The sequence below is a fragment of the Balaenoptera acutorostrata genome, chromosome 3 (assembly GCF_949987535.1).
Source record: "Balaenoptera acutorostrata chromosome 3, mBalAcu1.1, whole genome shotgun sequence".
Lineage (NCBI taxonomy): Eukaryota > Metazoa > Chordata > Mammalia > Artiodactyla > Balaenopteridae > Balaenoptera > Balaenoptera acutorostrata.
The window spans coordinates 165,608,710-165,623,026 of NC_080066.1; the positions used below are offsets into that span (position 1 = coordinate 165,608,710).

Consider the following 14,317-nt stretch of genomic DNA (forward strand, 5'->3'; position numbering starts at 1 on the left):
CAGAGTAAAGATAATGTTGATGGTTGGTCCATCATTCATCCCTATGGGCCTGGAGAACTCACTGTCGCTATCTGCCTTTGGGTGATGAGTCACCTGGTTATTTTCCCTTTCAATTTTCCAGTCACAATCATTCAAACCTCTTATCAAAATTATCTAAATTATAGCTTCTATTTCTTAAATGACTGTTCAGGCAAGCCTTCCTAATCTTGCATTTCTTTTATTCACCATGATTTTGATTTAATTGTGCAAAAAAAAAAAAAAAAAAAGGCTCTCAGAACTTTTTTCAGGTGTTTTCAGGAACTTGGACAAAATCATTTTGTAAGCATTTCCCTCTAGAATAATCCAATTTACATTAAGATAGCCCTATTAAAAAAGGAATAAAGGTGCCTATACAGCTCCACTTTATGCAGAATTATGGTGACTCTTGGAAATATTCTGGTAATTTGTGGAAACATGATTCTTGCTTGCCTGTCTCATAACTGCCTGATTACTGTCAAGGAATATAGGTTTTCTTTTAGTCTGAATATCTCAGAAAGAAGCACATTGCAGACACAGGCAGACAAACTGAGGCTTTGAACTTGCTTAATAGGCCTCTTATTAGCCCTAACAGGGGCTGCACCCCTTCCTCCAGCTTTTAGAGAGGATCTGCCCCACCACTTGGGTAAGGATTGTGCTCAGGGGACATTCCAGTGTCACCTAAGGAGCATGAGAGAAAAGTGGGAAGATGAGGCTCGAATCCAATACCACCTCCTTCTACCTGGTTGGCCTTAGGCTCGCTTCACCTCTCCAATCCTAGTATTAGAGGGGTTCAAGGACAATGTGGGGAAAATCAGTGAACTGTAAAGTGCTACACCAATGCAAAGTGTTAGTAGTAGTATTACAATCAGCTCCTTACTTGTACAGTGTTTCACAGAACTAAACACTAAAATAAAATTAGAGCAAAGTTCTTGGGCACTAGTGAAGTAATATTCAAATTGTAACAGGGAAGAACCAAATCTGACTACATATTGGATCTGTTTCTTTTACTTTAACCTTTGCTTCCTGTTGCTTTTTTTTTACAATTCACCTATTTAATGTGTACAATTCAATGAACTTTTTTTTTAACATCTTAATTGGAGTATAATTGCTTTACAATGGTGTGTTAGTTTCTGCTTTATAACAAAGTGAATCAGTTATACATATACATATGTTCCCATATCTCTTCCCTCTTGCATCTCCCTCCCTCCCACCCTCCCTATCCCACCCGATTCCTGTTGCTTTTGTTCACTAAAAGGATAGTGTCTGTACACAATGGCTTGCCTCGGGGAACCCTGCCCCTCTGCCTGAATGTTAAACCCAAGTGCCTTTGTTCAGGGAAACATCCAGACCCTGTCCACCTGTGGATGGCTACAAGAAAGGAGAAATTAACACATCCCCACCCTGAGGCTGGCCATTTCAGGGGACATTTGCAAGTCTTATAGCCTTTTTACTTTACTTCCTCATCTCCTCTCCCTCTCTGTTCTATAAAAGAAACTGGCATCCAGACCCCCAATAAAGATGGTTTATTGGAGACACTAGTCTGTCATCTTCTAAAGTCAAAGTCGTTATTCCTTGCCTCAACACCTCGTCTCTGATTTATTGGTCTGTCGTGCGGCAAGCAGAGCGAGCTTGGACTTGGTAACAAAATCAGTCTTTAAATATATTTCAGGCCGTCACTTCACATTGGACATAAAGTAATTGCTGTTCTTGAGTAATGCTGTATTTTGTGTGTGTGTGTGTGTGTGTGTGTGTGTGTGTGTGTGTGTGTGTGTATCTGTGTCCCCTGCCTCTGATGAACTATATGGAAAGATGGTTCTCCAGTTTGACCCTCAACCCTGTTACTCTGAGAAAATTCCATAAATTACATTTTAGAGCTTTGCTCTAAACAGGAGGCAACAAGAGGGCCACATTCCTGGATTTTTGCCTCTATTTGTACTGGGCCTGCTAGACTTCCCTGCCCATCCTTCCAGAAGGCTTGATAGAACTTTGAAGTAAGGTATAACAGTGGCTCTAGAACTCGAGACTGCAGGGATTCCTGTTCTGATTCTTCCACTTACTAACTCTCAGATCCTGGGCAATTTACCTTTCTGCCTCGCTTTCTGCGACTGAATGATGGAGCTATTAATAGCACCTACCTTATAGCTTAAAGAGTTACATGTGAAGCATGAGTAACCTGTGGAGATTAAATACATGTGAAGCATGAGGCGAAGAATAAGCCCTCAGTAAGGGTCCACAATTATCATCTTGCCCCAGGTTTTCTGTGGGAAGGAATCATTTCTAAGCCATGTGTCTCCAGGAGAACTAAGCCCCAGGAGAAAACAGGGTTGGTTCCTATTTTCCCTCTGGAAACTCCAATGTTCTCCTATAGCACCAGGACAAAGGACAAAATGCCCGTGCCCCAGGCTGGGCTGACTCAATGGCTTGGGTGGGCCCACAGCTGGATTTGGGTTGTGGGTATCCATGGGGCAGCAAAGGCTGGGAAGTGAGAGGCAGCTGGTCGGGCAGAACTAGCCCAGGACGTTAGAATTGGATTTCATAAAGCAGAAGAAGTCCCAGGAGCTCCTCCGCCAACTGGCTTCTGGTGACTTTTGGCAGGAGATGACCAGCCCAGAGAGAACATTCTGTTGTGAACGAGAAGGACCAAGGCAGTGCTTAGCTCTGGTCACCCCTGGCTAGAAAACAGCCCAAGCCCTTTCCAAAGAGAAAGCTGGTGTTTAAAGAGGACTTAGGCATGAGTAGCGCACATGAAACTCTTCCATTTGCTGTTTACATGCCAAAGTCAAATCTTGGGCAAACCAGGTGCTATTCAGCTCTGGTATTTGGTTTAGAGTACATGTTCTCAAAGCCTACTGTCTGTGCATTTATGGGCGTGTGGCCTGTGCAGTCACACGGAACCCCACACTTAGAAGAGTCCCATGCTTGGTTTAATGCTCTGCCCTGGCCATTTTGTCATTCTTAATCTTTTTTTTTAGCAAAAGACTGAATTTTCATTTTGCACTGGGCCTTGTGCCTTATGTAGCTGGTGCTGGTGAATAAATCTAGGCTCCATGGCTTACCGACCTTGAGATACTGAACAAGCTACTTGACATCCCTGGGTCTCAGTCTTCTCATTAGTAAAATAAGGCAAATAAGAGTACCTACCTCATGCGGTTAACGTGAAACTAAGTGAGATAATGTATGCGGAGCACAGTTCCCGGCACCTAGTAAGTACCCAGTAAGTGTTAGCCGCAGTGACAGCTATTCCCAAAGCCATGGGCTAAACATCCAATCCAAGTGCTCATCAAGTAGAAATAGCTGCCTCGGTCCCTTGGCAAGTACAGTTCTTAACTGAGGCCACCAGGCAAGGAACACAGTTACTGACTATCGTCTGGGACCTGATGAGGGGCTCTCTAGGATATGGGTAGAGCCAAGTGACTTAATCCAAAAATGCCTCAAATGCAGAATTCCCTGGCAGTCCAGCAGTTAAGACTTTGCACTTCCACTGCAGGGGGCATGGGTTCCATCCCTGATCAGGGAAATAAGATCCCACATGCCACGCAGTGCGGCCAAGACAAAAAAAAAAAAAAATGCCTCAAAGATGAAATCTAATTGCATTCCATAGCTGTTGGTGAGAACTCAATCATTTTCTGCCCTTCCACGAGTGATGGTTTGTGGGAAAGAATCTGCACACAGGAGTATCATTCCTCCAGCTTAGAAAAACTAGTTGCTGGAGACCCACCAGCAGAGTCAACAACTGAGGCAGGTGGGACTTTCTCACATCAGAATTAGTTACTGAGAAAGGGAACAGGGTGCACAATGGCCTCAACAAAGACAACAGTCTAGTCTTCTGGCATGGCTCCTGGTTTCAAGAAGAGCCTGAATGTTCTCCCTTTTCCCATACACTTGTAGATCTTTCTGTATATCTGAGCACAAGAAAACCTTATTTTTTAAAAAAAAAGAAGCTTTGATATTTTCAGATCAAAGGGACCTCTGATACGGAGTAATATCACTGCTTCTCAGGAAAAGACTATTATTCCTAAGATCTCTCTAACACATTCTAAATAATGAGCACATTTTTTTGTGTCTGAATAGTACATAGTACATAGTACTCAAGAGAGTCTTTCTGGAGAGCAATTTGGCAAGCCTTTAAAAGGTCCAGGCCCTTTGACACGGCAAGCCCTGGGGGATCTTTCCAAGGAAACAGCCAGAGATGACGATCACCATTCATGAACAAAGATTTTCATCGTGATGTTACACTATCACAAAAGTAAAAACTGCATAAGACTCCAACAACATATGATTACAGCATTGATAGTAGAGCCAATGGAACCCATCAAAGCCTATGTTTTTCAAAGAACCTTAGTAATATGGGAAAATGTTTACCGAATTATGTCACACATTATGTGAAATCAAGCAAGCGTGCTAATGTATGCGTATTTCACAAATAATGAAAACGCTCCTCAGCTCCAGCTGCTCTACTGCCTGTGTCCTAAATGACGGAAAATTTCTCAGCACGAACGGGAAGAATTAGCAGGCTCTTAGTTTTCTTATAAGCCTTGCTACCACTTGTGATGAATGAATTTACCACTAAATAATTGGGGAAAAAACCTTATTTCCTCACTTCATTATTCTTACTAACATTGTACTTATGTTTTCCTTAGAATTCTCTAATGGTATGACTCTCTAAAGACCCTCCGCCCTGGAGTCAAAATTTAGCCAGCTAAATGGTGTTCAACTCACAACACATTATTTTTCAATTAAGACAAAGTGAGAGAGAAAATAGCGTTTTCTCCATTGAATAGAAAAGGACCCAATCTCTAACACTAACACTGAGCCATGATACTGAAGCGGACTTGTGGTTTGGGTTGGGTTTTATTTTTGTTTGTTTTGCTTTACGCTTGTTTTGTAGTGGTTTCCTGTTCAGCCTCCACCTTCTTTCATATTTTGGGAAAGGTCTCTGTCCTTTGCCCAGATATGACACAGTGTCCTGCCTCTCACTATAGAGGCGACAGCATCCCAGGTTGCCAGGACACCAGCATATGAACTTAGGGGCTTACCCAGTAGGAAGCTCTAAGACTTTAAATCAAGAGCAAGTAGCCCAAAGAAGGTGGGACACTGCAGCTGCAGTGGCCAGCAGGGTCAGGCACTGGCTATGATGTCAGAGGATACTTACTGGCCCTCTGTGATCTCTGAGCCATAAGTGTGCATTGGCTAGAATTTTTCAGTCTTAGGCGAGATAAAACCCAATGCACACTTGCTTAAGGAAAAAGAGAAATGTACAGAACCCAGTAAATAGCAGGATATTTAACATGTATTTCTTAATTCTTCATGGGTAGCTTCATTCCAAGCTCAAAGGATGCAAGCTGGACCCCGCTTATCACTCCTCTTTTGTTACTCTGCTTCTTTACTGTTAGCTGAATTCTAGGCAGAAAAACCCTCAAGGGACGAAAATGAATGGTAGGGTCCCAGGCTTATCCTTTTCCCAATTTACATCCAGTAAGAAAGAGAAGTCACTTCCTCCAAAGCTCAAGCAAAAGCCCAGGAATTGGCTTGCTTATTGGCCTAATCCAGATCTCATGTCTGTCTCTGAACTCAGGGCTGTGGCCACGCACATGCAAGGCACTGGATTTCTTTTTTTTATGGTTCTAATCTAATTTTAATTCACATTTTTAAATTTAAGTATAGTTGATTTATAATGCTGTGCTAATTTCTGCTGTACAGCAAAGTGATTCAGTTATATATATATATATATACACACACATTCTTTTTGTTATATTCTTTTCCATTATTGTTTATCATAGGATATTGAATATAGTTCCCTATGCTATATAGAAGGACCTTGTTGCTTATCCATTCTATATGTAATAGTTTGCACCTACTAACCCCAAATATCCAGTCCATCCGTGCCCCACCCCCTTCCCCCTTGGCAACCACAAGTCTGTTCTCTATGTCTGTGAGTCTGTTTCTGTTTTGTAGATAGGTTCATATGTGTCATGTATTAGATTCCACATGTAAGTGACATCATATGGTATTTGTCCTTCTCTTTCAGACTTACTTCACTTAGTATGACAATCTCTAGGTCCATCCATGTTGCTGCATTATTTCATACTTTTTTTATTGCTGAGTAGTATTCTGTTGTATATATGTACCACATCTTCCTCATCCATTCATCTGGCAGTGGACAGTTAGGTTGCTTCCATGTCTTGGTTATTGTAAACAAAAGGCACTGGATTTCTCAGTCTAGACAAGGTGATTCTTCCCCTGTGGCCTGGGAGCCAAGTGTGGGGAAGGCGACCATTAGGGAAATGGTTGTCAGGACAAGAGTGAGTAAGTGAATGGGTGCCAAGCAGGAGAAACTGAGTCATTTGCACAAACTCAAAGATTCCAGTGTAAGCACATTAAAAAGGGCAGAAGATGTTACACATCAAATGTTCCTCATTAGGCGGTTGGAACCACCATTCCTCAGTTACATAATGTCACGTGGGTCAATGAACACAGTTGTTCAATAAACCAAGCCCTTGGGATCTTAATGAGTTAACACGATAAATGGGTGCGCATCCCAGCGTAGCTATAATGTTTTTCAGTGCATCATATAGGCCACTGATTTAGCCATCTTATAAAAATAAGAATATTAGAATTTTCTTTTTTATTTAATATACACTAATGTCTCATGGGTCCAATACTGGGCACTGGAGTGCACTTTCCAAAATGTACTTCTTGAAGTGGCCTAGACTTTCTCAATTTCAATTATTTTACTATAAATCCCCCTAAAACACATGACACATTTCCCCATCTTAATAACCAGACTGTTGAACACAATCTAACCTGACATTGGTCTTCTCTGATCTACTACAGTGATGCCCTCGGGGGATGCTGAGGCGTATAGCACTTTTTGCCATTACACCAAATGGTGCCATGTCATCCTGCTTCCTTTGTTGGATGCTGTGGGATTGAGGACAAATATGACCTAATCTGGTCTGGAGTGTCTGAAAGGTTTCTAGGCCCTAGACTCACTAGCGTAATGCACACCTCTACTAATTGTATAGTTGATCTTAATGTATTTGCAGATTTGCAAGCGTGAACCTAGTACATCATATGATTAAGAGGCATTCTAAAAAGGAATGACAATTCTCTCTCACTCCAGTTTTCTTATTGCACATAACTTTCTTGATTGCACCGATGTAAAAAGAACACAGGTCCTAAAGAGGAGGTCTATAACCATAAACAAAAACCTGCGCCTCTAAACAACGCTTAGCTTCTGAAACTTGTGCCAATAGGAAGTCAATCGTCAAAGATGCATCCCCCAAAAAAGGCATACTCTCCAACACCAAAAAGTAAGGGAGAGGGAAAAACCTCCCAGAAGGCAAAGCTGGGCCTCAGAGAGCTATGAGATTTGAGAGATTTGAGCTATGAAAGAGATTTCCTCCCAAAGAGTATAAACAAATGTTAATGAAGGAATCCTCCCACTTCGAGGGCAGAAGAGCCTCCCACTGTCTGTCCAACATTGCTATGAACCGGTGACTGTTGTGTGTCTCCCATTCTTCTGAATGAGAATTTTTATTGTAGTGTGACTTCACTACTTTACTACTAAATGAGGGCAGATAACTCTCAAACTCATTTTCAGCAGAGCTGGGAGAGGGATGCAATCTACAGATTCCACCATATATGTAAGGATTACCAAAAGAAGATGAGATTGCACAGAAGCAATATGGGAAAATAATACAGAGAAGAAGTACAGAGAATGATGAGAGGGTCCATAGGTGGCAAATCTCAGAAAGTGCCAGCAAAAATCCAGTTATGAAAGTGAGTGTCTCACCTTGAACTTCAAAAAAGATATCCCTATATGTACCAAGTATAGAATGTAGGGTGAAGAGGGAGAGCAGCAGAAGCCCCCCTAAACTTGATCTGATCCAGAAAAACAGAAGAGGCAGAGCTATACAGAGAATAACACAGATGGGCCATATTTGCAGGAAGCACTCTGTCTCTTTGACAATAGGAAAGAGGAGAGTCTTGGCATGTGCTACCAGAAAGGTTACCTGCTTCTCCCTGCTCTCCTCTCCCCAGCCCATGGAAATGTTCCGCAGAGAGCTGGTCCAGGAATATCCAGTTAATTTGGCATCAAGTATGTGAAAAAGAAACTGGTCCAGGGGCTTCCCTGGTGGCGCAGTGGTTAAGAATCTGCCTGCCAATGCAGGGGACACGGGTTTGAGCTCTGGTCCGGGAAGATCCCACATGCCACGGAGCAACTAAGCCTGTGCGCCACAACTACTGAGCCTGCACTCTAGAGCCCACGAACCACAACTATTGAACCTGCACGCCACAACTACTGAAGCCTGCGCACCTAGAGCCCGTGCTCTGCAACAAGAGAAGCCACTGCAATGAGAAGCCCATGCACCGCAACGAAGAGTAGCCCCTGCTCACCATAACTAGAGAAAGACCACACACAGCAACAAAGACCCAACGCAGCCAAAAAAATAATAAAAAAGAAAGAAACTGGCCCAGCATAAATATAAAGCTTCCATTTTTTAAAAACGTGAAAGAGCAGCTAAACTTACCAGTGAATGTGAGACACTCAGCAGAAAAATGTTGTCCCAACCAGACGAAAATTGGAAACAACTATGAAGTAATCACCTCTAAGAATCATCACAGAGAAACCACAAAGATGCAAGAAATCAGGGAGGAAATGGTGAGATAACAAGTGCAGATGAAATGTGAGCTGAGCTAATAGAATGCAGGGAAAAAGTAGGAAAGAAAAAAGTCCCCTAATGATCACAAAAATGAAAACAAAATTGGAAGAAGCACATGGCAGAGTAGGCACTGTGAAAAAACAAAAAAAAAAAAAGAAGAGAAGATAATACTAACAAGTTGAAAACCAAAATTTAAAGATAAAAAGAAGTAGAGGGAAAACACTAGACATAGAAGACAAGCAAAGAAGTGATGATAGGTGTATAACTGGAATCCCCAAAGAACAGAACCAAAATCATACAGCAGAGAAAATGTTTAAAAATAGCAATCAAGGGGCTTTCCTGGTGGCGCAGTGGTTGGGAGTCTGCCTGCCAATGCAGGGGACACGGGTTCGAGCCCTGGTCTGGGAGGATCCCACATGCCGCGGAGCGACTGGTCCCGTGAGCCACAACTACTGAGCCTGTGCTCCGCAACAGGAGAGGCCGCGGCAGTGAGAGGCCCGCACACCGCGATGAAGAGTGGCCCCCGCTCGCCACAACTGAAGAAAGCCCTCGCACAGAAACGAAGACCCAACACAGCCAAAAATAAAATACATAAATAAATAAATAAATAAATAAAAGATTACCAAAAAAAAAAAAATAGCAATCAAGAAAACTCTCCTGAAATAAAAGGGACAAAACCTGGTAGTGTTATCAGATGAAAGATAAAGAAAGAACCTTTTGAGTAGCTGAGCAAAAAGATCAAGTCTCTTATAAAAGGGAAAAAATTGTCTGGCATCAGGTTTCTCCACAGCAACATAAGCATTGGGAGAAAGTGGAGATCCAACAAGCTCCTTAAAAAAGAACATGTGAGTCAAGGGTTTCATTTCCAGCCAAACTGCCCTTCAAGTATAAGGCTACCATTTTGAACAACACAAGAACCCAGGGAATATTGCTCCCTGGAGCCATTCTCAAGGCAACTACCTGAAGAAGAGTTTCAGCCAAGCAAGTGATGGTGACAAAAGCTATAGCAAAACCATGATGAAAACCAGGGCTAGAGATGAACACCAACAATACTTAACTGTAGAACTATTACTAAAACAGATGGGAGGGCTTCCCTGGTGGCGCAGTGGTTGAGAACCTGCCTGCTAATGCAGCAGACGCAGGTTCGGGCCCTGGCCTGGGAAGATCCCACGTGCCGCGGAGTGGCTGGGCCCGTGAGCCACAGTTGCTGAGCCTGCGCGTCTGGAGCCTGTGCTCCGCAGCGGGAGAGGCCGCGATGGTGAGAGGCCTGCGCAGCGCGATGAAGAGTGGCCCCCACTTGCCACAACTAGAGAAAGCCCTCACACAGAAACGAAGACCCAACACAGCCAAAAATAAATAAATAAATTAATTAATTAATTAAAAAAAAAAAAAGTAACTGAAGTGAAAACCAATTGAGGACACAAAACAAGGCAAAAATATAAAAAAAAAAAAAACAAACAAACAAACAAAAAAAACAGATGGGAGTACCCAGGTAGCAGAACAGAATAGCAGAATGTGAAATATACACCCTGATGTTACAGAATGATACAATGAGTAATAATTGATAGTGGAAGAAGAAAAGAAGTTGAGATGCTGAGTAAGTTCCCTGACTGCATTATATATAATAGCTGAGAGCCAAGAGTTATTAAAGTGGGCAAATCTTCTAATGGTAGCCTAAGCATATTTAATAATGTAAAAGTAAACATTAAAAGGATGGTGTCAACTAAAATTGCGTGGTGGAGAAAGAGAAGAGATGTCATCCCCCATAATAAGGAACTAATAGATACTACTTAAAGAATAGAACACTAAGGTTATTATATGCGATTATAATTATAAAGTTAACCCCTATGACAAATCGTTTAATCCCTATGGCAAAAATACAAAACTCCCCAAGTATCAGAAAAAAGACACACACAAAAATTGACAAAAGACAAAAATTGGTGCAGGAAGGAAGTAATCATAGCTCGCCTTATAATCAGTTGTGAAGAGGAGCATTTACCTAGCAAAATAATGCAACTATTCACATTCACTTTTGATCTAATTAAACTATACTGGGAAGGAAGGAGGACGGGAAGAGAGCCCTTCTACAGTGGGGTGGGGAGGAAAAAGAGAACTAATTCTTCATCTTCCACAACAGGAAGTCAAGAAATCATCTCTAAAATAAAATTCGGGAAGTGTAATACCAATGTGACATTTAAAGACACGGAGATGAATTTCAAAATAATCATGCAAAAGAAATGAAAGGGGTTGCCCCAGGGGAGGTGAAAAAAGAGGAGAGGGGCAGAGACTGCTGTTTTACATAACAAACTTTGTAGAACACAGTTTGGCTGTTTAATGTATAACTTCAATAAAAAGTACACTTTTTAAAAAAGAACTTGAGCTCAGCTGATCAGTTCAGAGGTTCATTTTTTACCCTAACCTTTCCATGAGGTCCTTTCAAACGAAAGTTTCCCAGGTCTTTCATTTTGAAAAATGAAATTCTTCCTTGTGCTCTACCTTTTATTGAAAGCCACCACACAAGTACTGCATTAATCTGACAGTGTTTCATCAGCCTCCTTTGAACCTCCAGCTGCCATGTATTCTATGAGGACAAAATGTTGACTTCAGTGCCATTACTCAGGAGGGCCTGCAGAGGAAAAGATACTTGCAAATACATTGATACCTATGGTGGTGATGACAGTTCCAGCAAAGAAAAAGGCACTTCCGAGGTCCCAGTGACTGCTGTTGTTAGAAGAGTTTCCTACGGGGCTTACTCCTGCGTTGTCAGCGTCAAGAGCATGCTGCAAGGAAAGTGAGAAAGCATGAGGTTCAGTGGAAAAGCTTACCAAGGGGCTTCCCTGGTGGCGCAGTGGTTAAGGATCGCCTGCCAATAAATCCAGGAAGATCTCACATGCCGCGGAGCGACTAAGCCCATGTGCCACAACTACTGAGCCCGCGTGCTGCAACTACTGAAGCCCACGCGCCTACAGCCCATGCTCCGCAACAAGAGAAGCCACCGCAATGAGAAGCCCACACACCGCAATGCAGAGTAGCCCCCGCTTGCCACAACTAGAGAAAGCCCACGTGCAGCGACAAAGACCCAAGGCAGCCAAAAAGAATAAATAAATAAAATAAATACGTTTTTTAAAAAAGATTGCTTTAAAAAATAATAAGAAATGAGTGAACAAACTAAAGTAATAAATATAGGCACATGATCTTCCCAAAGGTGTGAGAAGAAAGCAATTTAAAATAAATAAGATTATAGAAAAAAAAAAAAGCTTACTAAGATTTCCTTGCTCAAGAACCTGCAATGATCTATAAAGGACTGGTTATGTGGATGAGGGTACAGTCATAAAATGAAATACTATTGTTACAGAGAAAAGCACAGGCCCAGATGGCACAACTTGTGCTAAAGTCCATCGTATCAAACCTGCACTTAATACCTGACTTTATTGCAGTTATGACCTTCCCCAGAAATGTAATCTTTTTTAAATATTTATTCTTTTCTTTTAGTGAAGTATAGTTGATTTACAATATTGTGTTAGTTTCAGGTGTACAGCAAAGTGATTTAGTTATTGTTTTTCAGATTATATTCCATTATAGGTTATTACAAGATACTGAATATAGTTCCCTGTGCTAAATCCTTGTGCTTATCTATTTTATGTATAGTACTTTGTATCTGTTAATCCCATACTCCTAATTTGTCCCTCCCTCCCTCTCTCTCCCCTTTGGTAACCGTAAGTTTGTGTTCTGTGTCTGTGAGTCTATTTCTGTCTTGTATATAGACTCATTTGTATTATCTTTAGATTCCACATACAAATGATATCATGTAGTATTTGTCTTTCTCTGTCTGAGTTACCTCGCTAAATATAATATTTTCTAAGTCTATCCAGAAATGTAATCTTAATCAACGAGTCTGGAATTTTCTGGTCAGCACCAATGAGGCAGCCTGTCTCATGGACCTGCTCCATCCCCCAGAGGAAGAAGAGGTAATGTGCATGATAAAACCCCTGCTATTCCTTCCCCCCTCTACCCCCAAAGAAGATGTCCTGACCTAAAAAATAATCCTTTCTTTTCTTTGATAATAGCTCCTTTGCCCCACTCTCTTCCTATAAAAACCTTCCATTTTGTACAACCCCTCGGAAGACCCCTCTAGCTGCTAGATGGGATGGTGCCTGATTCATAAATCATTGAATAAAGCCCATTAGATCTTCAAATCTATTCGGTTGAATTTTGGTTTTTGTTTTAATTTTTTGGCTTCGCCGTGTGGCACGCGGGATCTTAGTTCCCCGACCAGGGATGGAACCCACGCCCCCTGCAGTGGAAGCGCCAAGTCTTAACCACTGGATCACCAGGGAAGTCCCTGAATTTTGTTTTTTAACACTATACATCCACTTGTTAAAATTAGAAAATTAGTTTTAAATTGGGAGAAAAAATCCATATATAGTATGTTGCCATTTATGTAAAATTTGCAGTCATAGGATTTACCCAATCCTGGCAGAAGTTATGCAAAACGCATACATCTTGTTGTGCATATGCATAGAAAGATGTCTAAAAGGACTGGCGCCCAAAGTGGTCCCTCCCGGAAGGCAGGGCTTCAGTTCCTTTTCACTTTCCTTTTTTCTGTTCTGTTGGAATGTTTTACACTGAGCTTGTTTCAGGAGTTAAGAGCTTGGGCTCCTGGGTCAGACTCTCATGGTTCTGCTCGTTAATCATCTCAGACCCTTGGGCAAGTTATTTTAACCTCTCTAAGCCCAAATTTCCTCATTTGCAAACTGGGGATAACAATGCCTTCCCCCACAGAGTCGTTGTGAGGATTAAATGAGATGATTCATGTAATACGCTTAGCCCAATGCCCAGCACTGTGTCAGGGTTTAACAAATAGTTGACAATTTTGTGACTGTCATTTCACTGTCCCCCCAACACACACACACACACACACACACACACACACACACACACACACGGCTTCTTTTAAAAATAAATAACAATGACTCCTCACTGGCTACCGGATTTGGAATTCCATACACCTTAAAATTCCCAGTGACTTGGCCACATTGATGTTCCAACCTCATCTCACACTATACTATAAAAGCCTCCAGCCCTGGGCAGGAAACTCTATGAGACATCCCCTCATACTTCTGGAACTTTGCTTTGCCCTCCCACAAAGGTGCCCACCCTTCAGGGTCTAATCTGGGCCCCATTTCTTCCAGGAGGTTCAGTTTGTACCTTGTAGCCTCCACGAAATGCCCCCATCCCAGGACTTACGCTTCTGCCCCCATACATTTAACGGGCTTTTTGATCACACACTCCCTTGCCAGAAATCCTTCCCTACTCTCAGCATGCACAGAATAAGGTGGAAAATTCCTCAGCAGCCCTTCCTGAGCTGACCCTGCCAAACTCCTTCAGGCCAGGGGAGAGGGTAGGAAGAGATTTCAATCAGGTGAGCTGTGGTGAGGAAAGTAGGGGCTTCAGACGGAGGTGACAGAAATATGAGCTACTTCTAGAGTCTCCATTCCCTGGACAAAATTGTAATAACCCCATGTGAATATTGCCAGACACAATTAAATATTGCAATGGGATTATATTCATCCTAAATAATGCCCATAAAGCTCTGTTAAAACAAGCAGACAGTGGTTGCCATAAATTAGATT

At 42.0% G+C, this 14,317-nt stretch overlaps 1 protein-coding gene across 1 annotated transcript in view; it reads right to left on the minus strand.

Annotated features, from left to right (window-relative positions):
* KCNK10 (potassium two pore domain channel subfamily K member 10) overlaps positions 1-14,317 on the minus strand; it is a 137,008-nt gene that overhangs the window by 38,281 nt on the left and 84,410 nt on the right. The window contains exon 3 of the mRNA XM_007188715.2: positions 11,347-11,464. Coding sequence (XP_007188777.1) covers positions 11,347-11,464 — 118 coding nt within the window. The remainder of the gene's footprint in view (positions 1-11,346; positions 11,465-14,317) is intronic.